The sequence below is a fragment of the Lepidochelys kempii genome, chromosome 1, assembly GCF_965140265.1.
Source record: "Lepidochelys kempii isolate rLepKem1 chromosome 1, rLepKem1.hap2, whole genome shotgun sequence".
NCBI classification, from domain to species: Eukaryota; Metazoa; Chordata; order Testudines; family Cheloniidae; genus Lepidochelys; species Lepidochelys kempii.
The window spans coordinates 110029899-110057608 of record NC_133256.1 but is presented as its reverse complement, the minus strand read 5'-3'; the positions used below and the strand labels follow the sequence as shown (position 1 = coordinate 110057608).

General features: G+C 38.9%; 1 protein-coding gene across 3 annotated transcripts in view; it reads right to left on the bottom strand.

Moving 5' to 3' along the window:
• The window catches only part of CUL4A (cullin 4A), an 84378-nt gene that overhangs the window by 45565 nt on the left and 11103 nt on the right, over nt 1-27710 (bottom strand). Inside the window, exons 3-9 of one of the 3 annotated variants that reach the window (XM_073350371.1) lie at nt 21692-21795; nt 14897-14966; nt 12936-13009; nt 12516-12678; nt 7868-7957; nt 6910-6992; nt 5352-5419 (exon numbers count right to left, since the gene is read on the bottom strand). In XM_073350371.1, coding sequence (XP_073206472.1) covers nt 5352-5419; nt 6910-6992; nt 7868-7957; nt 12516-12678; nt 12936-13009; nt 14897-14966; nt 21692-21795 — 652 coding nt within the window. Of the gene's footprint in view, nt 1-5351; nt 5420-6909; nt 6993-7867; nt 7958-12515; nt 12679-12935; nt 13010-14896; nt 14967-20097; nt 20979-21691; nt 21796-27710 lie in introns of those variants that run through there. The other 2 variants (XM_073350390.1, XM_073350381.1) reach the window with 2 other exon arrangements.

Below are 27710 nucleotides of genomic sequence, written 5' to 3'. Positions count from 1 at the left end.
TACTGAGAGCTTGCTGTAAAATAATAATACCTAGCTTTTATACAGCACTTTTCATCGGGAGATCTAACACAACTAAACAGAAGATCAGTAAGTAAACTAAAAAAACTGCCCCACCTCTAGAGCAGTAAAAATATATATCCTGTGAGAGTTTCTTTTCGGGGTGCTGTGGTGATTATGTTTCCTGTGTTAAGTATTAGCATAAACTCTGTTAAAATAGTATTGTCATAACCATAACGGTAGCCTAAAATTCCTCCTTACCTGTAAGGGTTAAGAAGCTCAAATAATCTGGTTGGCACCTGACCAAAGGAACCAATGGGGACAAAAAGATACTTTCAAATCTTGGGGGGGTGGGAAAGGCTTTGTTGGTGTGTTCTCTGGGGAAAGCAGAGACGCATCAGGTCAAAAAACTCCTTCTCCTATAAACCATCCTGTACAAGTCTCTGATATTACAAAACGAGTAAGTAAATAAGGCAAGGCGCGTTAGATTATCTTTTGTTTTCAACTTGTGAATTTTCCCTTTGCTAGAGGGAGGTTTATCCCAGTTTTTTGTAACTGTAAGGTTTTGCCTAGAGGGGAATCCTGTGTTTTGAATCTGATAACCCTGTAAAGTATTTACCATCCTGATTTTACAGAGGTGATGCTTTTACCTTTTCTTTAAATAAAATTCTTCTTTTAAGAACCTAATTCATAGAATCATAGAATCATAGAATATCAGGGTTGGAAGGGACCCCAGAAGGTCATCTAGTCCAACCCCCTGCTCAAAGCAGGACCAATTCCCAGTTAAATCATCCCAGCCAGGGCTTTGTCAAGCCTGACCTTAAAAACCTCTAAGGAAGGAGATTCTACCACCTCCCTAGGTAACGCATTCCAGTGTTTCACCACCCTCTTAGTGAAAAAGTTTTTCCTAATATCCAATCTAAACCTCCCCCACTGCAACTTGAGACCATTACTCCTCGTTCTGTCATCTGCTACCATTGAGAACAGTCTAGAGCCATCCTCTTTGGAACCCCCTTTCAGGTAGTTGAAAGCAGCTATCAAATCCCCCCTCATTCTTCTCTTCTGCAGGCTAAACAATCCCAGCTCCCTCAGCCTCTCCTCATAACTCATGTGTTCCAGTCCCCTAATCATTTTTGTTGCCCTTCGCTGGACTCTCTCCAATTTATCCACATCCTTCTTGAAGTGTGGGGCCCAAAACTGGACACAGTACTCCAGATGAGGCCTCACCAATGTCGAATAGAGGGGAACGATCACGTCCCTCGATCTGCTCGCTATGCCCCTACTTATACATCCCAAAATGCCATTGGCCTTCTTGGCAACAAGGGCACACTGCTGACTCATATCCAGCTTCTCGTCCACTGTCACCCCTAGGTCCTTTTCTGCAGAACCGCTGCCTAGCCATTCGGTCCCTAGTCTGTAGCTGTGCATTGGGTTCTTCCGTCCTAAGTGCAGGACCCTGCACTTATCCTTATTGAACCTCATCAGATTCCTTTTGGCCCAATCTTCCAATTGGTCTAGGTCCTTCTGTATCCTATCCCTCCCCTCCAGCGTATCTACCACTCCTCCCAGTTTAGTATCATCCGCAAATTTGCTGAGAGTGCAATCCACACCATCCTCCAGATCATTTATGAAGATATTGAATAAAACCGGCCCCAGGACCGACCCTTGGGGCACTCCACTTGATACCGGCTGCCAACTAGACATGGAGCCATTGATCACTACCCGTTGAGCCCGACAATTTAGCCAGCTTTCTACCCACCTTATAGTGCAAATTGATTTTTCATTGTTCTTAAGATCCAAGGGTTTGGGTTCACCTGTACCAATTGGTGAGGATATTATTCTCAAGCCTTCCCCAGGAAAGGGGATGTAGGGCTTGGGGGAATATTTTGGGTGAATAGGACTCCAAGTGGTCCTTTCCTTGGCTCTTTGTCTAAATCACTTGGTGGCGGCAGCATACTATTCAAGGACAAGGCAGAATTTTTGCCTTGGGAAAGTTTTTAACCTAAGCTGGTAAAAATAAACTTAGGAGGTCTTTCATGCAGGTCCCCACATCTGTACCCCAGAGTGGGGAAGGAACCCTGACAAGTATCTACACAAATTACCACAAATTCTTTCAAGGCTCAACTTTTGCCTTTACTAATGCATCCCCTCCCAAATTAGAACAGAATTCATTTCACCAATTAAGCTGATGTTACACTCAGGTTTTGTGTCATGTTCTAACATATTACACATACACTTCTATTTATGAATTTTGAAATTTAATTGGATGTCTGGTAATGACTCCAAATTGGAATTGATTCCAAATACTGCTGAATTATCTCATGTTCAGATCAATTCCTGAAAACCTGAATCATCCAATTCTTACTAGCACTGTCATTTTGTGCTGTAACTTAGTCTACTTTTACAAAGGCCAGGAACTTATTCTACTTTTATAAATAAACGAGAAGCAATTCAAGGATGATGCTGGATAAGAAAATGCAAATAAAACTAGCTTGCTTAGTCTTTAGTTATTGCAGCAATATAAACCATAAAAACACCTAAAATAGATAGATTACAATGTCTTGAAAATATATGGTAGGTTTTCTTTGGTGAGTAGCGGGCAATGAAGAAAATTATACTCCACCGCATCAGAGGGTAGCCTCCTCCTAAGTCAGAGATAGCAGCAACTAAACAGTACAGGGAAGTCTCACACCCATCTATTAGTTTTGTTCAGCACATGAACAACCGATTTCATCTCATAGTGCTCTCTTTTTCAATATTTGTCAGTTAAAAGGAAAGTCAAATATGGTGACAACCTCCCCTGCTCCCTCAAGCCAATATAGTAATACTTCCCTTTTTCTTTCCATCTCATGTGCTTGGACCATATCACACAACTTGTGTTATATCACACATTTGATAGGCAAGGAAAATATATGTGAAATTACTCTAACAGGAAGGCGGCACCCAACTTCTTGAAAGTACTGCTATAGCCTTGGAATGTCTTATTACGCTCACAAGACAAAAACCCAACATCTGGTCAGTGGCAGCTGTACTAATACAAGAAAAGTTTCTTAAGCATTTTTAAGCTTTTCTTTTCCTGTATCAGGCTGACTACACCACATGCCTTCTCCTAAGGAACAAAACCTACAAAAGATAGTGTCTTCTTCTATTTGCATGCTTGGATGTTAAGGAGATTATAATGTGCTGCTAGATCAAATGAATGCAAAAAGTCATGTAAGTCAATGGGTGTTAAAAAATTTAAATTTGGGTAAGTCTAAGTGCAGATACAGAATGTGAAAGCTGAACTAATTTAAATCTACAAATATCACAATCTCAAAATGTAAATATAAAAACCAATTCTATTCTGAAAATTGCACATATATCTCCACATAGATAGGGACAATTAATATATATTATAAACTAGGAAAGAGTTCAGAATTAAAACATGACTGCATACCATTTCTTACTCAGATGTCTGCTACATAAAAAAGTCACTGTGAAAACCTTTTAAAGTAACACTTTGACAAATGACATCAATTCCTATATCAACAAGAGAACTAACTATCTAAACCCCTGTATTTCAAAATAAGTTTAAGATGGAATAAAACAGTTAAAATAAAATGAAGCACTTCAGCGAAGGCCGAAGATTGAACAAGTATATTTATATCATTAAAATAGGGACAAAGAAAGAGGAAGAGAAGTAGTAAGATGTCTAATTCAGCATATAAACATTATAATGGTTTGGTTGTTGCACAGCAAATGAGAAAGGTCAATTATACAAACCACCTTGATAGACTCACACACTGATGGAGGTTAGAAAACAGTTTAGGGCTTTAAAAAAAAATAATAGAAGTCTGGTGCTAGAAGCCCTCTGACAGAGAGCAAGATAGATACAGTAAGAAGTAGGTTCTGGAAGAGGATGGCAGCTAGTCAGTTACAGATAGCTTGACAGCAAGTAACAGAGCTGGGCTATACATTGACTTTTTTGGGGTTACTGAAACTATTTATGAATTCAGGTTGAATTTTGGTCCACAGAATGGAAAAATGTCAAAAAACAGTTTGTTTTTCCTATTTTGAAATTAAATATTTTGACTTTTCATTTCAAAATAGCATTTCATTTGGAAATTTTGTATTTAAAAAAAAAACACACAAAAATATGGGTGAAAAACACCTGAAATAAAATACCGGGTGAAAAGTGTTTTGGATTGAACATATAATTTTGTTTGACCCAAAATCAAATATTTTTCTTTTTTTGTTTCAGCAAAGAAAAAAAAAGAAAAAAATAGTGTTGCTTCAAACCAAACTGAATTTTTTCCCCCTGAATATTTTGATTCATCCTCAAACCAAAAAAAAAAAATAAAAATCAATTATTCACTCACATCTAGTCAGCAATACTCATGGGTTCTGAGGGTAAGTTACTGACATGTGAGACAGTTAGCGAAAGGGGCAGACTGGTAAAGTAGACCAAAGCAGATAATTTTTCATCTGATTAGGCAGAGAACTAAAAGAAGTCAATGTCAGAAGTTCTGAGAAAAGTATCCCAAGTATTTTATGGAAAACAAAGGAAGAATAAGTGGGGGAAAAGGGGAGGAACATTTATTGAAACATGAAGGAAACAAAGAGGGGTGAGGCTAAGTTGCCAGAAGACCCAGAACCTAAAGATCACCCAGAGCTAAGAACAGAGAAGATATTTTAGATCAAAACGTATACTAGATCAGGAAACATCAATCAAGCCTAAAAATCCAGTGAAAGAAGAAGACTGACATGATTGTTCCTGTTAATTTTTAAAAAAAACCACATGGATATCAGAGGCACTGATCACTTAACAAGTACTTCTGAAGAAGACTGTTGGACAAATCTGAGATTTCCAGAGATGCACCAAAGGATGCAAAGAGAGAATATATATTGCACTGGCTTAACAGGTTTCCTCACTGGGACTCGGCTGTATTTGACTGTACAAAGATCCTTTAAATTATATAGTGACAATCAAACGAAGTTAATTCCACCTGTGCTGTGTAATTTACACAGAATTACTGCAGTAATTTAAGTGCTTGTTTTGGAAGTTTATATAATCCTGTGCCATTAGCACTTTTTATTTTGGAAATGACTAGTGGCACTCTAAGTAAGGGTGAAGGGTTTAACCACCTTTAAACAGTTTTACAAAACTGATCAGAATCTTCTTATATTCTCACACACACAATCTTCTTGCACTGGTGGCTGACATAACTTTATTCGGCGTTGACTTTCAGTATGCATGGAAGTCGCTGCTACGGCCCACATTCTTTACTAACGTAATAGTTGTACAATCTACCATAATTTGCAGAGTATGAGAATCTGCCCTTCAGTGCAGGTTACAAGAACTAAGAAAGATATACCTTTTTGTAAAATAGCTGTTAAGTGTTCTCCTAGTAGTTGCTTCTCCACACAAGCAATTAGTAGTTTCCTGTGTAAGGCAAGAAAAAGCACATAAGAAATACTGCACAGTTGAGGGCGATTACTCTCTTATCAGGATGCTTTGTGAATAACTCCCACTATTACATGACAAAACATTGAAAATTTTCAGTTTATTCTAATTTTGCAGTCTGTATTTTACATATACAAAAAAATTCTAACAGGGATAAACAAGATAAAATACTGCAAAAATATATGCAATTAAGAAATGGAGATTCTAATTAAAATGTTATTTTAAAAAACAAGCTCTTGCTATTATTTGTAACACCTTAAAATTAGATACTAAAAATTAGAACAGTTTTAAAGATTCTTATTTACTACTACTTTTTATAGAAAAAGAGATGGTTCTAAACTGGAACCTCAAAACTGAACAACCCAGATTAGTGTGGTTCAAAATTCAAACCCAAATTCTGAACTAAGGTTTCATGGTTAAAGAAGCACACTTGTGAACTGAATTAGAACCCCATATCAAACCACCAAACTCTGGGAGAAGATATTAAACTTGGTTCTGAAGTTTGCAATGTAGGCTCATCTCTACTTTCCACCTATAATGCAGATTACTTACTTACTGCATTTGACTAAGACTGGTCAGTTTCCTTTTCTGTCTTTTATGTACTAGTAAAGTGCTGCAATGCTTAGGTTGAAAATACTGCAGAGCAATATTCAGCAATTTTTCAACAAAAAAGCACCCTAAAGCAAAACAAAACACCCAAATCCTGGCTTTACACTAATAGATTGTAAGCCAACAAATCAGAGAACAACTGTATTGGTCTTAAATTTTAGAAAATATGTTTTTTACAAAACCTAATTTAAGGGTTTAAATTAACCTGACATTATTCTTGATATGCAGCGTTGTTATAGTCATGCTGGTCCCAGGATATTAAGAGAGTACTCTATCAGCACTTCACCTATCTTGTCCTCCATTATTTCTGATTTCAATTTCTCAATTTCAAGTAATGAGAAATAACAGATATACTTTAATAAAGTCAGCATTGTAACACGATCAAATGCCAAATATAGCCTAGAACACTTTTATTAAAGTGGACTGCCATTTTAAATAGAGCTCATGAGTGATGATACCTAACAGTTGCATTAGGCAAAAAGCACATTCCCTTCCCTCAGGCAGTTTGAGCTAAATGTCATGATGAGAGCATGAATGGTTAACCGAACTACTATTTTGAAAGTCCAAATGATACATTATATAATAACCCAAAGATTTCAAAAACCTGAAACTCATATTGCTAGATCTTTCCAGATGAGTTTCTCTCCCATTTTTTCTTTTTATTGTGTATTTTAATTTTAATCAAGATACATAGTCTTCGTAAAACAAAGTTTGTTATAGGTAAGCTCAATATTATTACCCTTTTAGATACTATTGAAATAATCCTGCCTTCTTTTGAACGAAGGATAATCTCATTACTTTATGAATGGATAGCAAGCAGGTTTGGCCTATACTGAAAATGGAAGAAAAATTGTACTCACTGTGTGCTATGGTCTAAATATGTTATTACTCGGTCTCCTTCTTCTTCTAAACGTTTGTTAACGTGGTGAAGATATTCTGGGACCTAGCAAAAGAAAAGAATGCAATGATTTAATTATTGAACACAAAGGAATATGACATATGCATAACCTTTTTATCATAACAATTATCTTAACTATACATTAGCAGAGTACTGACAAGATAGGATTATTCCATCCTTAATTTATTCTCTAACGCTAAGAGACACAGGTATGACATGGCAATTTACATCAGTGTCATGTAGACACTTGCTTTCAGAATATTTGTGGTGAGTTAGTTAACTTTCACAGCCCTTGTCTGGGAGAGCCAATACATTTATATTAACTAGGGGACACTTATTTGTTTTACATTTTGAGAAGTGTCTAAATTTGTGGCCTGTCCACAGGACAGTATCGCTTTAACCCGAAAGAACAGAAAACAAAACTGTCATAGTCTATTGAGTAAATAAGCCTTTTTTAAAACTCAACTGCTTAATTAGGTATTAATCAAAGAAAGACTGGAATGACAGTAGAAGCACACTACAATTTCTTGGGTGAAGTAATGTTGACAATACCGTCCATAGCTCTTACTATTGTGCTCTCCAACATCATGATTTAGGGAGATCAAATTTCACTGGGTTATCTCACTTCTAGTCATGCACTTAATGCAGTGGTTTTCAACCTTTTTTCATTTGCAGACCCCTAAAAAATTTCAAATAGAGGTATGGACCCTTTTGGAAATCTTAGGCATCCGTGGACCACTGACTTAAACCACTGACATAAAGATACTTCAACACACTAGATTCAATTCTCTCTCTCTCTCTCACACACACCAATGCAGTTCACACTGAAGTACATGGAGGCGTACATGTGTAACCTCAGTACAGAACTGGGCCCCACTGTCTTTTAATTAATTCCTAGTGCTCATTCACACTGTAGTTACCTCTCTTTCTTGCATTAACCTTTGGCCCTCTGCCGCGTATAAACAATTTGTCTCCTCCAAAAACTTTTGTTCAAATGATTCTTTGTAAACCTAGGTAAAAATGAAATTATTAATTTAGTTACTTATTAACCTCATGCTTAAGGCTGGCTTTTTCATTTTTAGTTGTCAAGATGAAAGAAACAAAATATCCCACGACACAAAATTATCTGTCCTCAAGAAAAGTGCCAGTGACACTACTGGATAATGAAGTTCTTGGTTTATTTGTAGAATAGGTGCAGAATGACCAAATGCAATGGGAGCTTTCCCACACCATATATATCGTAAGCGTGCTTCAATCAGGGATTCAGTGTCTTATTTGTCTAAATCAATGGGCTTCTGTTTAAATCACACAGACACCAGTAACCAACATAACACAATTATGGGACCTTAGTCCAGCTGAGTTTGATCCTCCTGCCAGCATTCCTGCACTAAATACAATAGCTCCAAATTAGTGAAATCACAGCACAGAACCGGTGACTCCTTTTCGGTGAAATGCTTGGACTAATTAGGAACACCGTCTCCAAAATAATCTTCATCCAAGAAATCTGGGGTCTGTCATCTTGCTCTAGCTCACTGAGATAAGTGAGGTGCAGACGAACTGGACTATCCTTTCCCTCTTCAATGTCTACTGCTGAACTAGAGGGGATTCAAAGAAGAGTAACAGGAATGATCAAGGGCAATGAAACACTATCATATTAAACACAGTTGAAAAGACCGGGATTGTTTACTTTAGAAAGGAGACTAGTAGAGAGAACAGGATAAAAGTATACACAATTATTCATGGCCTGGACAAGGCAGACCAGGAGCTTCTGTTCTCCCTGTCTCATAACAAGACCAGGGGGCATTCACTGGAATTAAAAAAGGTGAGAAATTCAAAACCAATGGAAGGAAATATTTTTTTCATATAATGTGCAATTAAACCATGGAACTCACTGCCACATGAAGTTGCTGAAGCTTAACAAGATTTGTATGGATATCAAAAATATCTAGTTATGATAATTAATGATATATTTTGTTGAAGTGAAATTAAATGTTATGCTTCAGAGTTTAGTAATCGTAATGCCTGGGAGATATCAGCACATGGATGAAGAGCCACTGGCTGAAACTAGGCCCAGGCAAGACAGGGCAATGTCAGTTGGGAGAGAAAAGCACTTTGAAAATTTGCTGCTACTGTAACATCAACCCACCATGGAGGGCATCTGCCCTCGGACTGTCAGACTCCTCTATTATGTATGCTGAAGTAGCCACAGCTGTGAAAAACACTCTTTATATCTACAGATAACCAGACAGATTGAAGCCCACTCTGATCAAATTCAGACTTGGTCACAGGAATCCATTCTTTTGTAAGCTTTAAGTTTGACTACTGCAAAATGACTACTTACAAACATTTGAGAGTACAGCAGTCCACCAATTCATCATCCCAGCCCTGGTTCTTTACGCTGGCTTTGTGTTGAAGAGCGACTCACATTCTAGGTTTCATTCCTTATGTTCAAGACCCTCCATGGGAACTGGCCCAAAATATCTGAAGGGACACCCCCACTTTCTGGGATTATGACCTCATGCAGTCACACTGCCTTGGAACAGTCAGCCAAAAGAATGAGAGCCATGTGAGCAGAAGACAGAACCTTCTCAGCAGCTGGCCTTCAACTACAGAACTGATATCTAAGGAAATTAGACTGAATAGCAGCCTCACAGCTTTCAAACCAATTGTACAACTCATTTCATTAACTTGGCCTTCACTTAATAACCAACCTCTTTCTGTGGGGATGTGGAGGGAGAAACAGCCATCCATGTTTATTTACTGGAGAATCTATAAAGGATTTCACCTACTATAGCAGCAGCCATGGTAAAAATACCTAGATTAGAGGCTATCTAGAGTAGAACTAAAAGTATCAGTCTGAAATAATTCAAAGGAGAAAATCGTATCTAAATGCACACATGATCGGAAGGAACCAAGAAAGGGGGTATATTTACCTTTAGTAGAGATCAAAAAATTACTACTAAACCCTAGCCTCTTAAAAATCTGACAGACATGAAAAAGGTGATGCAGCTATGAATACCTGGGCTAATAAAGGGGAAAGCTCTGGCAAAAGAGAACACAAGCCAGCTCCACATCTTCCAGCATGGACATTCATGGAGCATTACATGGTCTAAAGTCAATGACTGACAGAAGCTTATCTTCACCCATTGTAACTAACTCAAAGAAGGACTATTACGCATTTATTTTCCAGATATACCAGAGCCCGTTATGGATGACAGTTAGGAGGCTTAGCATGAAAGGCAGAAACTGAGCCAGATTGGCTTTGCAGTGCCTTATCAGAAAATGGAATAGTTATTGGTTTTTCTCTTCCCCTTCCCCTAATATCTCAGACATATTTAAACACCCTGTGAACAGGGAATACCTAACTAAACTAAGGAGATCCAAGCTAAAGAATTTCCTGGAAGGATGAAAGGAGGCTCATGATCTTGGTTGTACCAAACACAGAATGGACAGCATGACTGGAATGCTGACAGGAGGCTCTAGTTTACCTGAATAAAAGGTGCAAAAATTATTAGCCCACTTGGTCACTCACGCCTGTTCAAGTATAATCTAAATGAAAATCCATGAAATTACATCTTGACTGCGTCCACATATAGAATGCTTGGACTTCATGCCCAATCTTTTTTGGTTATCTCTTAGAGAGGCCAGAATGCGGTGATGGGTCTACATCACAAAACCTTTTTCCACTGGGATCTGGACTAAGCCCAAATTATTTTACATATGCCAGTGGTATATATTTTTGTTATTACATTTAATCTGTGTCAAGATTAAATGGAAAAAAAAGACTTTTGAATCAATTAAAGGCCACATATTTTAATACAGAATTACACTGTTTAAAAATACAACTCTGAAGTCAATCCAGTAGCTTGAGAACATTGCAACGTTGACTCATGCTAGAAACTCAAGTCTGGAAGCAAAGTCAATTTTCTCACCACCAGGACTGAGACTTGCCTTTGGGTACATGCTTCATGAGAAGGATTTGGTCTCATTTATAGCAATTTACAGTGGACATATATTGTTTGGGAGCTGCATACCCATGATTTAAGAATTAAGATATCAAAGCTCTGCTGACCTATGTTAGTCATTGCCTATAGCTGGGAGAAAAGGGAAAGCAAAATTGCCTCATTTAGAGGACAAAAGGAGAAGAGAATGACAGAGTAAGCGATAAGCAGGACACAGTCACATGTGTCTCAAGGAGATAACTTTTTGTCTATCGTAATAATGAGTTCTCAAATACTTTCAACTGACAAGTTTAGATTTGCTGTTGACACACTGAAAAACAAAAAGGAGCATTTCAATACAATGCAACTCATTTTTTTGAAAGGAAATCAGTACTAGACTTCTATTCTTTAATCATTTTAATATGGATTAAAATGAGGTTTCCCAGATTTTTTTGGTTGGAGGGGAGCAACAGGCATAGGTGTTACAACTAATACGGCCACTTACTTGTACCACCCAAAGGAGCATCCCTATTTAAGCTTCTTTTATAAATGTGTGTCAAGCCACCCAAATTAGTTCATACAAAGATACAGACACATTAATAAAAAGAAAAGGAGTACTTGTGGCACCTTAGAGACTAACCAATTTATTTGAGCATAAGTTTTCGTGAGCTACAGCTCACTTCATCCGATGCATACTGTGGAAACTGCAGAAGACATTATATACACAGAGACCATGAAACAATACCTCCTCCCACCCCACTCTCCTGCTGGTAATAGCTTATCTAAAGTGATCACTCTCCTTACAATGTGTATGATAATCAAGTTGGGCCATTTCCAGCACAAATCCAGGTTTTCGCACCCTCCGCACACACACACCCCCGAAACTCACTAACCAGCAGGAGAGTGACTTTGGGGGGGGGGGGGGGGAAGAGGGTGAGAAAACCTGGATTTATGCTGGAAATGGCCCAACTTGATTATCATACACATTGTAAGGAGAGTGATCACTTTAGATAAGCTATTACCAGCAGGAGAGTGGGGTGGGAGGAGGTATTGTTTCATGGTCTCTGTGTATATAATGTCTTCTGCAGTTTCCACAGTATGCATCCGATGAAGTGAGCTGTAGCTCATGAAAGCTTATGCTCAAATAAATTGGTTAGTCTCTAAGATGCCACAAGTACTCCTTTTCTTTTTGCGAATACAGACTAACACGGCTGTTACTCTGAAACCAGACACATTAATGCAGATACAGTATTTTTAAGTGTATTATTAGAGACTTACTACAGGATGGAATTAACTTTCTTTGGAAAAAATCTCACTAAACTAAAACTTCAATCTAGCCACTGGTATTCAAGAATAAATGACATGTTCAGTTTTATTTTACTGAATAATTTACCTACAATAGATTTTTAGTGGAAAATTAATTAAGCTATAGACAGACACTGAACAGTTATATGTATAGATACTAAACTTAATCATAATCCTAAAAACATGGTAAATATGGTTTTAATTCCAAAGCACATGTTAATTAGAAAAAAGTTATTCCTGTAGGACCAGAAGAATTAGAAAGGTCCACAGTTTGTGTCTGCCTTTAAGCATGGCAGCTATTAGTAAGGTTTGCTATACTGACCTGTAGATCAGACAGCATGCTTAACAGACTTCGTAACAGGCTTCTGTCCACAGTTTCACCATTCCGTTCCCGTTCAATCAGGAGGAGGATTCCATCAATGGTCTTGTTTTGAACTAGTTTATCACTAATAATGTGCTTTCTAAAAAGCTCTAGCCCCAGATCCCTGTATAAATATTAAAAATTAATAAAAAAAAATCAGAAATATAACTTGATTTATATAACATTCCCAGACAAAAACTGATCTCACACATGATTTAACTCCATACATTTACAGGGAATTTTACAGAAATGAAAGATATTACATGCGTTACATATACAAAACAAAATAATCGTGGGGGGAAAAGTAAAGTTTAATCTTTACAAAAACAATAAATTCACGTTCAACAATTATGTTAGCAGTGTACTTACACAGATACCTACCATATAGAAGGAAGCAATGAATTCTGAAGCACGTATGTACGATCCAAAAATAAGAAAATGCTTCTAATCATGATCTGCAAATGTAAAACACTGATTGAATCAATTTGCCTGTTTACAAGCACACAGGATTGTATTTTATATTAGAATCCGTGTTAGTTAATTGACTTGTAAGACATCTTAATTACACATTGTAATTTTTACATGTATTAAATCAGATTTGTAAAAGGTATGTTTTTTAAAATTGTAGACCTTGATACCAATACTACCTAAGCACAAACTGTATTGTAAGATGTATCACAAATAATTCCAAACCCTGTAGTCAGTTTTAAGAGCTATTAAGATGGTATAATATTTTGCATTATTTCTACTCTTCAACCACCCAAGAAGTGCACCAATACACTTCCAATGCACACTATGCAGTGGTGTACTGCTATTAATTGGACATTAAAAATGTATTTTTAAAAAGCAGTTTTATGATGGGAAGAAAGTGGGTTATGCAACATATCCTTTGCCTATGAAAATCAGTTCCCAGTAAAGTGATGAGAAGATAGGGGAAGGTTATAAATACTTCTCATTATCAATATGAATATATCTGTTGTCTTAATTTTTCCATATCTCTCTTCTCTTTTTAAGCAAGAGATTCTGTAGGTTATTTAAGACCCCTTCCACCTCTCCCCTCACCCCCCATTAGCTGAGCAACAGTTTCACATCCAACAACCAATTTTAACTTTTATAAAAAAATTAAATATGGAAAGCTGACCTCTTCCCAGCTTAGATTTCATGCTAGAACCTACATTAGAAGTGGCTAAAGAAGCCACACACTGAAACTTGGCACTCTTGGGGGTGGAGGGGGAAGGGAAGAGATAGAAGTTTAATACTGCCACCTTCTCTTCTCTTCACTTTCTGATATGTGTAGTTAATATGTTTTGACTGAAAAATCTTCCCACTGGAAAAATGTGGTTTAGTCTAAATATCTGTTCACAGGAAAGCTCCAATTTCAACAAAATTTTTCAATTTTCTGACTGGATTTTTTTTTTTTTAAGTTCTGTTGAAAAGAAACATTTTCTTAACGTTTTCTCAGAGGAAAGCAGTAAATAAGTTGGAGGTCTTCCCCTCCTACCTTTTCTTTTTCTAAACCAGTGGAAAACAGGGGAAAGTAAAAGAGAAAGGAGAATAAAACCTCCAAACGAAAAAAAAATTAAAAAATGAAAATCCAAACATTTTTAGTTTTCATAAACCAAAGCAAAATATCATTTTAAGAGGAAATAAAATTTTCTTTTCAGAATACTATGTGAAAACTAAATTAAATACTTTTGTTTTGTTTAGAAAATTCCCATGAAAACCTTTGAACGGTAATTTTTCCTGCAGCATTTTTAATTTGGGGTGGCAGGAGTGCAGAGATTGGCGTTGCCAACCAGTTTGTTCCTTCATTTTCGTAACTGCCCGTCTGCCATCCCTGCAAAGTGCCGTTATCTTATCATTTAAACATTACGAGTGATATGGAGAATTAAGACTATTTTATTAGTGATTCATGCCCCAATGTCCTATATCACATTTCTGCCTGTGAAGATATCAAAACCAATTTGAGGGAAATTATCCATGTGTTTGTGAGTTTAATGTTTTGTCTGTTCTTTCAATGTTAACTTTGAACCATTCTAATTTTATAGGTTGGGGAAGCACCCAAGAGCTGCTGAATGCTGCTTATAAGCAACCAGGAAGTACCCAGAAAAAAAACTGCAAGTGGAGGATAAGTGCAGACCCCCTTACTGTTTGGAGTGAAATGAATAAATAAAAAATTGTGGGGAGGGGGGTTAGATTTTTTTAAGAAAATTCCCTTTCAGTCAAGGCTGAAGGACTGTTTGAACTCCCTCTTCACTTCTGATTTTTTACAGTGTCCCCAGAATTTACCAGATTTCTTTGATGTCTCAGGGACTTGCATTTTGAGCAAATAGTCAACTTACCATTTGTCTGCAGTGATCTTGCCAGCATTTATTTACCTTCTTTAAAAATAAAAGACTGTCCAGAGAATCTGTGCAACACCTGCTAAGGAAAACTAGTTCATCAACACCTTTTTGAGTCCAGATACTAGTGATTATCTTTATTCAGGTTTCAGAGTAACAGCCATGTTAGTCTGTATTCGCAAAAAGAAAAGGAGTACTTGTGGCACCTTAGAGACTAACCAATTTATTTGAGCACAAGCTTTCGTGAACTACAGCTCACTTTATCGGATACATGCTGTGGAAAGTGTAGAAGATCTTATTATATACACACAAAAAGCATGAAAAAATACCTCCTCCCACCCCACTCTCCTGCTGGTAATAGCTTATCTAAAGTGATCACTCTCCTTACAATGTGTATGATAATCAAGTTGGGCCATTTCCAGCACAAATCCAGGTTTTCTCACCACCCCCCCCCCACACACAAACTCACTCTCCTGCTGGTAATAGCTTATCCAAAGTGACCACTCTCCTTATATTGTGTATGATAATCAAGATGGGCCATTTCCAGCACAAATCCAGGGTTTAACAAGAACGTCTCGGGGGGGTGGGGGGTAGGAAAAAACAAGGGGAAATAGGCTACCTTGCATAATGACTAAGCCACTCCCAGTCTCTATTCAAGCCTAAGTTAATTGTATCCAATTTGCAAATGAATTCCAATTCAGCAGTTTCTCGCTGGAGTCTAGATTTGAAGTTTTTTTGTTGTAAAATAGCGACTTTCATGTCTGTAATCGCGTGACCAGAGAGATTGAAGTGTTCTCTGACTGGTTTATGAATGTTATAATTCTTGACATCTGATTTGTGTCCATTTACTCTTTTACGTAGAGACTGTCCAGTTTGGCCAGTTGGATACATTGGATACATGGCAGAGGGGCACTGCTGGCACATGATGGCATATATCACATTGGTGGATGTGCAGGTGAACGAGCCTCTGATAGCGTGGCTGATGTGATTAGGCCCTGTGATGGTGTCCCCTGAACAGATATGTGGGCACAGTTGGCAACGGGCTTTGTTGCAAGGATAGGTTCCTGGGTTAGTGGTTCTGTTGTGTGGTTGCTGGTGAGTATTTGCTTCAGGTTGGGGGGCTGTCTGTAGGCAAGGACTGGCCTGTCTCCCAAGATTTGTGAGAGTGTTGGGTCATCCTTCAGGATAGGTTGTAGATCCTTAATAATGCGTTGGAGGGGTTTTAGTTGGGGGCTGAAGGTGACGGCTAGTGGCATTCTGTTATTTTCTTTGTTAGGCCTGTCCTGTAGTAGGTGACTTCTGGGAACTCTTCTGCTCTATCAATCAGTTTCTTCACTTCTGCAGGTGGGTATTGTAGTTGTAAGAATGCTTGATAGAGATCTTGTAGGTGTTTGTCTCTGTCTGAGGGGTTGGAGCAAATGCGGTTGTATCGCAGAGCTTGGCTGTAGACGATGGATTGTGTGGTGTGGTCAGGGTGAAAGCTGGAGGCATGGAGGTAGGAATAGCGGTCAGTAGGTTTCCGGTATAGGGTGGTGTTTATGTGACCATCGTTTATTAGCACTGTAGTGTCCAGGAAGTGGATCTCTTGTGTGGACTGGACCAGGCTGAGGTTGATGGTGGGATGGAAATTGTTGAAGTCATGGTGGAATTCCTCAAGGGCTTCTTTTCCATGGGTCCAGATGATGAAGATGTCATCAATATAGTGCGAGTAGGGGCGTTAGGGGACGAGAGCTGAAGGATGACCCAACACTCTCACAAATCGTGGGAGACAGGCCAGGCCTTGCCTACAGACAGCCCCCCAACCTGAAGCAAATACTCACCAGCAACCACATACCACACAACAGAACCACTAACCCAGGAACCTATCCTTGCAACAAAGCCCGTTGCCAACTGTGCCCACATATCTATTCAGGGGACACATCACAGGGCCTAATAACATCAGCCACGCTATCAGAGGCTCGTTCACCTGCACATCCACCAATGTGATATATGCCAGCAATGCCCCTCTGCCATGTACTCTGGCCAAAGTGGACAGTCTCTACGTAAAAGAATAAATGGACACAAATCAGATGTCAAGAATTATAACATTCATGAACCAGTTGGAGAACACTTCAATCTCTCTGGTCACGCAATTACAGACATGAAAGTCGCTATTTTACAACAAAAAAACTTCAAATCCAGACTCTAGCGAGAAACTGCTGAATTGGAATTCATTTGCAAATTGGATACAATTAACTTAGGCTTGAATAGAGACTGGGAGTGGCTTAGTCATTATGCAAGGTAGCCTATTTCCCCTTGTTTTTTCCTACCCCACCCCCCCGAGACGTTCTTGTTAAACCCTGGATTTGTGCTGGAAATGGCCCATCTTGATTATCATACACAATATAAGGAGAGTGGTCACTTTGGATAAGCTATTACCAGCAGGAGAGTGGGGTGGGAAGAGGTATTTTTTCATGCTTTTTGTGTGTATATAATAAGATCTTCTACACTTTCCACAGCATGTATCCGATGAAGTGAGCTGTAACTCACGAAAGCTTATGCTCAAATAAATTGGTTAGTCTCTAAGGTGCCACAAGTATTCCTTTTCTTTTTATCTTTATTCAGTACATTTTTGTACAGCAAGTTATTCAGTAAAGATGCTCTCTGGACACAAATGAAATTGTGCTGGAAGTTAGAGATCAGAGTTCAGCTGCTAAAAAGTGCTGGACCACCAGAGGGCTGGGAACTCTTCCAAAGGCATGACTCAGTTTTTGAGTGAATACCTCACGTTGCTCTCCTGAGCTTCCATCTGCACTACATAACTTTGACAGGTTAAAGGAGGAGTCCCCCTTATATCAAACACAACTCTCCTTCCCATTGAGAAAAGGTGAGAGGAAGTGTCTAAAAATCAATTCTGTCCATTAAACTGGTTTACATCAGACATAGTTCAAACAGCTATATTCTTTTAAAAATCTTTCAAGGGCTTACATAATCCTCACTAAACCCACACAGGATTCACCTAAAATCCCAGATCTTCATGAATTTACTGTGGAGGCTACTTCACACAACAGCAGACTCTAGTGGTGATTCAAGCTTTCTGGAGTTCCATTAAACCATTTATGAAGAAATCCAAATGTGGCTACTCTTCCCTTCAAATACAATAGCAACTCACGTCTCCCTAAGCCATCAGTGTTGGCTGGTCAGGGAAGGTGCATGGATCACAGGACTGTTCAGAAAGCTATAAGCAGGGACTATCTTTCCCAACTGGCAGATTACCATTGGCAATGTTGAAATACCATAGTGATTCTGGGGGACACAGTTTAATCCTTGCTCACGAAGCTGTACACTGGCCACCTTGACAGCACCAAGGTAAGATTCAACTACCGGTTCAGGTGCTGAATGACAGTTGAATGTGCTTTTGGTAGACTGAAGGGACACCAGCATCAGATTGGATCTCAGTGAAAAAAATATCCCAATAGTTATAGCTGCCTGCTCTGTCCTATGTAATATCTGTGAAGCAAAGGGGGGAAAAGATGCTGACAGGGTGGAAGGCAGAGGTGGAGTGTCTGTCTGCTGAGTTTGAACAGCCAGACACAAGTGCTACGAGAAGAGCTCAACATGGAGCTATATGGCTCAGGGAGGCTTTGAAAGAATATTGTAAGAGTGAGCCACACTAGTGCTTTGGGGTGTACTGTGCTCCACCTGGCCTTGTTCTTTTTGGGACCTGTTAGGAATTGTGTGGTGCTTGGTGTAATTTTGTGGTGTTTGCTGTACATTTATGATTATTATACTGTGTCACTGATCCTATGAGTTGTGTCACACTGTGCAATAACAAGTGGGTGCTTTTAGTACTGCTAGGCACTCTGCAGCATATGATGTGAACTAATAAAGATGAAATATTTGCCAAAAGATTAGAATTTTATTCAGTAACAAAACCAGTGCAAAGAAAGATTTCTGCTATTTAAAAGCAAATATGTTAAATAGTTAAGTTATGGAACAGAAATAACATTTATGTCCATTTTAGCTAAACACATACCAACTGTGGCTTTCACAGTCAGTGTATGTGAAGCTGTGGTTGTTCTTAATGTCCCATGGGATAGAGTGGTAGGGGAAGGGATGCAGCGTCTGATGTCATGAAAAATGTTGAAGGAAGATGTAGGAAGTTGCTGTAATGAAGTTCTCCAGGGACTGCATAGGGAAGTGAGCCCATGATTATTGAACCTCTAGGTCCATAAGGGTCTGCAACATGGGTATTTGCTGCCAGAGAAGCCCCATTATGTCCTGGTGTATCTCCCTCTTCTTTTCCTGCTAGGACTCCTAGGTCTTTCCCCTATCCATTCTCTTTCTTTCTCCAGGCTGTCTGCATTATTCACCCTCCAGGCCCTTTGCTCATGGTCTGATGTAGCACTGGCTTGCAGGACCTCATTGAACATGTCCTCCCGGGTCCTCTTTTTTTCTTCCTGATCTGGCTCAAACATCCTGCAAGTGCAGAGGGGGAACCCCTTAAGGCTGCAATGGCAGCAACTACAAATAAAATACACAGAGGTACCATTGCCAGAACAGTCATAATGGTAAGTGAAAATTAAGATTCAGAACTCCCTTTCCTTGCTCCCCTAAAGTTTTAAACACACACTTATTGACACTTCTTCTTCAGAGTGCTTGTGCACAGCACCACTCAGAGCACCAGCTGTGATGAGTATGACCCACCAGAGGTGAGGGAATTGTTCGGTTGCATGAAATTATGCATATAGAGCAATGGCACTAAATGCTGGCACCATTTTTTCCATTGGCAGTGGTGATTTTAGCTGATATCTTGCTCGAGGGTGACAAAGGCACAGAGAGCACTGGCGTCCTGAAGCCACGAAGGCCCACATGCTGCTACCCAGTTTACAGAAATGATGCCTGCCAAAGATATTGCCAACAGACATGGGAAACCGTCCTATTGCACAGAAAGAAATAAGTCTGTGATCCCTAAAAACCTTCGAGAGAGGATTGCAGAGTACCTCCATGGAAGTTTCACTGAGATCTTGCAGGAGGATTGAAGAGACATCCCTCTGAACATAAACTGCTCTGCGTGTCCGTCCCCACACCTAATTGTAGAAGGGACAGCTCTCTCTCTGTTGTAACCCTACCTCTTCTAGTAGGAGTAAATTAATGAAAGGTCTATAGTACCCCCAGCTTATCAGTACATCATTGAATGTGAAATACAATTACACACTTACATGAAGTTTCTTCCCCTGTATCAGGCTTTCCCATGCTCAACTGCTGGGCCTGACTGGACTGTGGTAGATTCTCAAACAGGTACTGGCTTGTGACACAGGTGGACCCCCGCCAATTGCATGTCCCTCCTTCTCGCCCTCACTGTTCACAGCAGGGGTCTGTGACTCAGGTTCCTCATAGGTATCCACAATGATGTGCAGGGTGGCAGTGGGGTCTCCATCGAGTATGGCATGCAGCTCTTTGTAAAAATGGCAGGTCTGCACACTCTAAACTGGATCGACTGTTGGCCTCCTAATCTTCTGATATGCCTGCCGCAGTTCCTTCACTTTCACCCAGCACTGCTGGTGATCTGTATCATGGCCCTCTCTCCTGCATCCTCCAGGCAATCTGCTCATAGATGTCCACATTTCCACAGCTGGTCCACAACTGTACCTGCACAGCCTCTTCTCCTCACAGGCCCAGGAAATCCTATACCTCCTGTCTACTCCAAGCTGGAGTGCATCTGGAGCATGTAGCTGGCACGGTCAGCTGGACAGTTGCACACAACAAAGAAGAGCTGCTGGATGTGCTTGCCAAGCTGGATAATCAGGAGCAGGCATTTCAAAAATGTACAGGGCTTTAAAGAGGGAAAGGGGGGCATTCCAGTCTCTGTAATCCCTAGGCAGTGGGGTTCACAACTGTGACCAGAGCAGTCAGTGTTGGACATTATGGGACACAGCTGCTGTAGGACTATTAGGGCTGACATAGGTAATTCAGGGCTTGTCTTCACTACCAGGAAGACCGATGCTGCTGCAATCAATGCAGTGTGTGTCAATTTAGCAGGTCTAGTGAAGACCTGCTAAATCGACGGCAGAGTGCTCTCTGGTCAACGCTGGTTCTCCAGCTCTCTGAGAAGAGAAAGATAAGTCGACTGGAGAGCATCTCCTATTGACGCAGCGCAGTGAGGACACCAGGGTAAAGTCGACCTAAGCTAAGTAGCTGGAGTAGCATAATTTAGGTCAATTTATCCCAGTAATGAAGACAAGCCCTCAGTGCTTACACTCATGCTGCGCTGACCTCAGAACATTGACCATGGCTCAACACCACCTGGGGAGGTGGTGTTACTACATCACTTACCTCAGTGGAAGACAAATTTAAGTGTAGATACATGCACATAAAGGACGACGCAAGATGGCTTACATCAACCTAACTCTGTAGTGTAAACCAGGATTAAGTGGCATGTAGAGAGTTTGAAAGGTAAAAATACCCGACACCCTATCTCAAAGCCAGGGAGCTGGACTGCTGTACAACTTTCTCCCTGCAACCACTCTCCGCCTTCTGTAAGGGCTGTTTAAAAAGAGGTTAACAAAGCATTGCTGACAGTCACTTTTACCATGACAATGAAAATGCTATTCATATTTTATTGGTCCACAGAAATTATTCAACTAAGACAAGCAGGTAACTAGCATTTTGTGAGACTGATTTAAAGATCTATATTGAATGCTTATATAACATCTACACTTTTATTTACATTTGTATTATTAATTGCTGTTGTGTTACCATATAAAATTATTTTAAGAGCATTATGGGACTGTACTGTGTACAAGAAAAGGATATTCTCTGAACTGAAGAATTTGTGCTTTCACATGATCTTCACAGACTTGCCGGAGCTGTTTGTACAGTGTAGGGGACACTTTATAAGAACAGAGGTTTTCAACAGCCTAAAAAACAAAGGAAGTTACAAATAAACAAGCAAGCAAATGATATCCTGTACAGAATGCATGTTCCAGCATAATTAACATAATGAAGGATGCTAAAGGAAAAAACATCACAGATGAAAGAAAAAAATCAAATTTATCCATCTAAACTAAAAAAGAACTATTGTTAAAATGTGTTTATAATCAAATTACGAGGGAAGGGGGAGAAATCAACATTTCATGGAATTTTTCATTTCTAAATCTGAATCCTTCTCACACCATCACGTCACTTAGGGCACAAACTAGATTCTGACACCCATCTATCCCGAGCCACACTGTGAACATCCTCAATATTGTTGAGTTCCATAAGTTTTCCCTTGCTGAGGAGCATTCAGAGAGATTCTGTCAGCCTCTTGTTTGCTTTCCTCCAGCTGCCCAACGGCATGCCTGCCATGGCCGATGCTATGTTTTCATTCTTAACATGTTCCAAATATTTCCATCTCCTCTTCTGGATAACGTTAAAGATAAGGGTTTTTTCAACTCTGAAAAAAATCTCAGCATTTGTTATAAATTAATTCAATTTAATACCTAGTATTAGGTAATTCTGAGGCATTTGCTTTCAAAAGCATAAAAACATGTGTGTAACTGGTGGATTTCTGGCTTTCATATCCATATGTTGACAGAACTAATATTTGGAGTTGAAGATTCTTAGTTTGGTCTTTAAGTTGTACATTGGCAGTGACCAAATATGGTTTAAGCTGGTGAATGCATCTACCACATTGCCACTTTGTGACATTAACTCCTCCTGGATATCCCCACTGGCTTGCACATTACTGTGAAGGTTTGTACAGTAGAACCTCAAAGTTACGAACACCTCAGGAATGGAGGTTGTTCGTAACTTTGAAATGTTTGCAACTCTGAACAAAACGCTATGGTTGTTTTCAAAAGTTTACAAGTGAACCCTGACTTAATACAGCTTTGAAGCTTTGCTATGCAGAAAAAAAATGCAGTTTTTAAATCTTAATTTAAATGAAACAAGCACAGAAAGTTTCCTTACCTTATCAAATTTTTTTAGTAGTTTAGGTTTAACAAAGTACTGTACAATATTTGCTTTTTTTTCCCCGACAGGGGGGTGGGGGGGGGGGGGAGAAGGTGGTCTCTGATGCTACCTGATTGCATATTTCCAGTTCTGAACAAGGTGTGTGGTTGTCTGGTTAGTGCGTAACTCTGAGGTTCTTCTGTATTTTGACTCACTTCTTGCATTCCTTTGCCGTCTAATGCTTGAGTTGGGTGTTGCTAGGGTTCTCATTAAATTTATTTTTTCATAACTGGAAAGTTTTTGAAATGCTGGACAGTCTTTTGGTCTTCATATGCATGTTGGCTGAGCTGCCATTTAGAAGAGATAGTTTGACACCTATGTCTATGCTGAACTATTCGCTCAAGCCTGCATTTATTTAAATTGTGCACACTGGACCACGATAGAAAGCCTTGAGGATGATCATTTTTATTGGCATGCCATAATACCACGAGATGTTCCAAAGTGAATAGTGATGGAAGCTGTCAAATACTTCCTTGAAATCTATGAATTCTGAGTGGTTTAAACCATTTGATGCTCTCTTCAATGATTATTCTTAAGGTGAAAATCTGGTTGACAATCTTCTGGGTCAAAAACCAGCCTGCTCCTCCCTTAACTTACCCTCAGTCACTTTCTTTATGCTCCTTAAGGCAATACTGTAGAAGACTTTACCAAGAAAGGAATGTAACACCTTACCAATTGCTTAGGTCACCTTTCCGTGGTAATCTGATTATAATGCCATTTCCCACTGTTCTGGAGGCTTTTCCTGGTCCCATACTTTGGGGACAAATTTGTTGATTTTATCAGTGGACTCACCTCAAGCTTTCAACATTTCCCTGGTGTCTTGGTCTTCACATGCCTCTATCCCAAGCTTTAACCTTTTTTATTGTTGTTTGCAGTGCTGTAGCCACGTTGGTCCCAAGATATTAGAGACATAAATTAGGGGAGGTAATATCTTTTATAGGACCAACTTCTGTTGGTGAAAATGAAGCTGTGTATGCTTGTCTCTTTCATCAACAAAAACTGATCCAACAAAAGATATTCCCCCACTCACCTTGCCTATCTTTCTTTATTATGTCTTTCACTTTGAAATGTGAGATGTTACAATGTCTAGTTCTGGGTATTTTTTCTTTGTCAAAGTCCAATAGTTTTTTGTACCCTTGATCTGTTTAGCATCCCTGGAAAGTGATCTGCCACTTGCTTTTTTTGTTCTTTTTATGTTATTCTTTCCTGGTTTATCCTTGACAGGCCCTCCTGATGGTGTAAATTTGCCAGTTAGGAACTTGTTGAGCCAATGAAAAAGTGTTTTTATAATCACCTCTTTCAGCAGTAACTGGTAACATTAGTCATGGACTTCCTCTTGTTCCTCACACACTGCTTTTCACTGCTCCGTCCTTTTTAAAAAAAAATTTTTTTTGCTGCTCCTTTTTCTGGAGTTGTTTATGTTTGCTTTGACTTGTTTCCTTTCTTTCACACAGTTCCACATATCTTTACTTATCCAGATTTTAGGTTACTTTGTCTGGAAACCAGCTGCAGTTGTTGTGGCGTTATTTTTAAACAGCTGCCATCTTGACAGATGGATGTTGACTTCTTATGGTATCTAACTCTTGTAGCACCTGAAATCGGTTCTTCAGTTCAGTTTGAAATTGTTGCTGCAATATGTTGTCTATTAGCTTTTTACTGTCAATTTTCTTAATGCTTTTGCGTGGTTTGTTTTTCTTGAGTGGATCACTGGTCTTTACACACACAAATTGTGGCCACCACAGACATCAGCTCCTCTGTATGCTTTGACAACCTGTGTAGGTTCAACAATCTCTAAGTAGCGATCACAGTGCTGTCTCACATACGTGTATATAATTAGAAGTCCACACAAACTGTGTATGAAATACTTTCCAATTTATTCATAAAATGCATGGAAGGTTATTATGCTCCTAAAATATTTAAGATTAAGAGTAATGGGCCTAACTGAAGACACAAAAGTAGTGAGTTAGATTGCTAGTTAACATAAGTATGAACATATGATGAAATTTTTGCTGCACTTTTTCGTGAGGAAAAAGACTAAGGTTCATATAGTGCCTTTAATATATTTAAAAATCATATTGACCCTCATGAAACAGGACTGCCAGAAATAATTCTGAATGTAACAAGATGTTAGATTAAACAGACTACGAAAGGACATAGGGCAAAAATGGTTCTAGATTTTCTCTTAAGTATTTACTAGTAGAAAATTCTTGGAATGATATTGATAAAAATGACAAGGGGCAGAGCATGATTAGTTATCAGAACAGTATTACATGCATTGACGGACAATTGGAATGTGTAAAATAAATGTAAACAATCTCAACTAATGGCATAATTAAAAGATCACATCACAAACTCACTCAGTTTTCTATCATATGTCATTTTCATGAAGGTTTGGTGGCATAAAATCACCCCTTAATTAGCAACACATACTGTATATTTGGAGTCTTCAGATCATGCTTCTCAGCTCCTCTTCCCTACAACATAACCCAAAATGTGTAATAAAGACCCAATACAAGATAAAAAGAAAATAGTAGCAGAAGCTTGAAATGATGTGGGGTTCTTTAACAAGTATACAGTGTTTCATTAACCTCAGTTTCAAAATACGTGACAGTTTTATTAAACAGGGAGACAACACAATGTTTCTGTGGAATAGAAAGAAATTTAGATATAATATAAAATTCATGTAATGAAGTAGTTGAGAAGTATCTTTTATTGGACCAACATCTGTTGGTGAGAGACACAAGCTTTCAAACTCTGTGTAAGTTTGGAAGCTTGTCTCTCTCACCATCAACTGAACTTGGTCCAATAAAAGAAATTACCTCACCCACCTTCTCTCTCTAAATTAGTTTTGACAATTTTAAGTAAGTTATTTAGATTTTTTAAATTCACTTATACAAAATTATAGGTGTATATGAAAGGAAAAATTTTTGAAGGAGAATGATTTATAACTCTTTTGGACTATAGTAATGGAGACTAGAAAGGGGTCATGCTAGATAAACCAGTTTTATTATCCTGGGAAATACCCAACAAGAACGTGGAGCAAAATGAGGGAGAGAAGGTGAGTAGTAGAGAGAGGAACACAAGGGTAGGAAAGGGAAGACAGTGGTAAAAGTGAAGAGGGAAGATGAGGAGTAGAGAGTTTAACAAGAAGTGAAAAATTAAGTAGAAACTAATAGAACTAAAACAAAGATATTAAAATGGAAAATATGGCGGGAAGTAAAAGAAAAGGAAAAAACTAAGGTTAGAAAATTGAGACTAAGAACAGAAAAATCTGTAAAAAGTTATAAATGACAGTGTGGAATACCGAGAGGGAAAAAATACGTTTAAAAGATTTCCTACAATAATACAAAGTCAAAATGTATGAAGTGAAAGAAAGGACAGGTGAAAATGAAACCAAGAACAAAACAAGGATGAAAGTAAGTTTTAAAATGTGATTTCAATGGAAAACACATTAGTGCTGAAGATCACAGTATTTCAGATACAGATGCATGGGTAGCTGAGATCAACAGAAATGAAATATGGAGATCAAGCATCTGCTTTCATATATTTAACTGATAAACGTTGAAAACTAAAGGACAGGGTAGGAAGGATATGGAAGAATGGGAGGAGAATAAGTTAGGGGTATATGAAGAGCAGCAACACTGATTACTCCTAAGGAAATTCTATGCCACCGCTGCACAGCAGAAAATGTCACACCTACAGAAATTCCTCTGATTAAAACTGACCATGTAGATCAACGTTGTTACCACGGTTATATAATTACAACAAAACTTGTACAACTTATATCAAGCAAGGTGTCTATGCAAAGGTTATGATTTGCTGAATATGATTTTGCTATTTGCATGTAGGTATCATTTTTGTATTTGAAGTTATGAGTATTGGTTCTATCAGGGATTTGGAGCAATCAAATTTTTGAATTGCTCTGCTCCAGCGCCAATAGTGACTACTCCAGCTCCGCTCCTCGCTCAGAGTCAAATTAATTTTTAACTAAATAAAAAAGTGCATACTGTAATTTTGAAAAAACATTTTTATTCAGACTTTTAAAACAATTTAAATGTCAACAATGATACAAACTAGAATCCTTTGTAATTCAGTCTGTAAAAAATTATTGCAGTAATCAAGTCGTCTTTCATAACCTGCTGCAAATCATGGCTAGGCAGCAGTTCTGCGGAAAAGGACCTAGGGGTGACAGTGGACGAGAAGCTGGATATGAGTCAGCAGTGTGCCCTTGTTGCCAAGAAGGCCAATGGCATTTTGGGATGTATAGTAGGGGCATTGCCAGCAGATCGAGGGACGTGATCGTCCCCCTCTATTCGACATTGGTGAGGCCTCATCTGGAGTACTGTGTCCAGTTTTGGGCCCCACACTACAAGAAGGATGTGGATAAATTGGAGAGAGTCCAGCGAAGGGCAACAAAAATGATAAGGGGTCTGGAACACATGACTTATGAGGAGAGGCTGAGGGAACTGGGATTGTTTAGTCTGCGGAAGAGAAGAATGAGGGGGGATTTGATAGTTGCTTTCAACTACCTGAGAGGTGGTTCCAGAGAGGATGGTTCGAGACTATTCTCAATGGTAGAAGAGGACAGGACAAGGAGTAATGGTCTCAAGTTGCAGTGGGGGAGGTTTAGGTTGGATAGTAGGAAAAACTTTTTCACTAGGAGGGTGGTGAAACACTGGAATGCGTTACCTAGGGAGGTGGTAGAATCTCCTTCCTTAGAAGTTTTTAAGGTCAGGCTTGACAAAGCCCTGGCTGGGATGATTTAATTGGGGATTGGTCCTGCTTTGAGCTGGGGGTTGGACTAGATGACCTCCTGAGGTCCCTTCAAGCCCTGATATTC